Below are 1,485 nucleotides of genomic sequence, written 5' to 3' on the forward strand. Positions count from 1 at the left end.
GTGGGCGCGCTGCGTGCTTGCGGCGGGCAGGCGGTTCCTCTGCTGCACTGAAGTGTTTGTGGTCGCCCTGCTGACGCGAAGCCCGAGGTCCCTCCCTTGCCATCAGCCTGTCCCCCCGCAGCCATGGGGGCCGAGAGGGTTGAGGGGAGCGGAGCCGCGTGCGCCGCCTCGAGGGCCTGATCAAGCGGGGCGCCGGGCTTTTTGTTTTTCAGATCGATTGAAATACGAGTCAAAAAAATGCAAGTCAACCAGCGTTGCTGTCAGCAACGACTTTGGTTTCTCCTCCGTAATATCAGGTAACTTTTCAAGATGCACGTGAGCATCGCCCCCCAGCAGCTCCCGTGTTCCCAGCCCTCTGCCACTGCCCGCTGCCTCCCAGGTGGCTTCGGGGGGAGGAAACTGGTTGATCCCTCCCTGCTGCCCCCCCAGCGTGCTGGTGGCTGATGGGGATGGGTGCTGCTGCCCTCCCCTTGTGGAGGTGCTCCTGCCTCCGTCCATCCCTGCGGGTGGGAGCTGGGATCCAGTTCCCAGGGGAGACAAAGCCCTCCCTTGTCTTGGCCGGAGCGGAGGATTGTGCCTGGGAGGCGTAATGACTGTTGCCGGGTAATCCCGATTAACCTCGGGGAGTGGAGCAGCTGCCCAGGTTCAGAATTAGAGCTGGTGTCTGTCCATGTCCCCATACGGGGGCGGGCGAGGCGCGGCGGCTGGGGCGCATGGCGGAGCTCCGGCTGGGCACACGGCGCTTCGGGGGCACCCAGACCTGGGGAAGGGCCATGGGCCGAGGGGAGGGGACACAAGGACATGGCTGCGGGGGGCTCTGGCCCACCTGACTGAGTCGATGGGATACCTGAACTTCTGCTCCCGATCCGGTGGCCCTGCAGGCCCAGGTACTGAGCACGGGCACAATCTAAAACCCAGGTAATTTGGGGCTACTGTCCCTGGCGCAGCACAGAGGGAGACCTCCCGCTCTGCAGCGGTGCTGGTGGTGGGGCTGAGCCCCCACGTCCACAAGGCGAGCAGCCCCACGGGGCTGTGGGTGTCCTGCAGGCTGACATCTCTGCACCCCTGGTCTCGGGGGTTGTATCTGCAGAGGGTCCTCATCCAGAGCCAGCCCCCCGGGTGCCAGTGCTCTCGTCCTGCTTGCTCCTGCTCAGCTCTGCTCGTGGCAGGGCTGCCTTTTGCTAGCGCTGGAATTGGGTCACGGAAATTATTTGTCTCGAGCCTCCCCTCGCCGCGCACGCACTCCCGGTGACCAGATGTTTGCCTTCCAGGTGACGTAGCCCCCTCCGTAACCAGCGAGGCCGGCGGTGCCGTGTCTGACGATGCCTTATTCAGAGATAAATTGAAACACATGGGAAAATGTGAGTCGGTTTGCAGGCTCCGTGTTGGCAGGGGGATGCCTGGGAGGGGGGGAGCAGGGCGGGCAGGGGAAGAGCCGGCAGCATTGCCTGGCGCTCGCCCAAATCCTGCGGCGCTCCCCGCAGC

The 1,485-nt window shown here is 64.4% G+C and overlaps 1 protein-coding gene across 1 annotated transcript in view; it reads left to right on the forward strand.

Annotated features, from left to right (window-relative positions):
* Positions 1-1,485, forward strand: part of CUEDC1 (CUE domain containing 1) — a gene marked incomplete at its 5' end in the record, with an annotated part of 40,676 nt that overhangs the window by 17,367 nt on the left and 21,824 nt on the right. The window contains 2 exons of the mRNA XM_035889613.1: positions 211-296; positions 1,272-1,361. Of these exons, the coding sequence (XP_035745506.1) occupies positions 211-296; positions 1,272-1,361 (176 nt within the window). The remainder of the gene's footprint in view (positions 1-210; positions 297-1,271; positions 1,362-1,485) is intronic.

This window comes from Egretta garzetta, unplaced genomic scaffold (genome assembly GCF_000687185.1).
Source record: "Egretta garzetta isolate BGI_Z169 unplaced genomic scaffold, ASM68718v1 scaffold120, whole genome shotgun sequence".
Taxonomy (NCBI): Eukaryota; Metazoa; Chordata; class Aves; order Pelecaniformes; family Ardeidae; genus Egretta; species Egretta garzetta.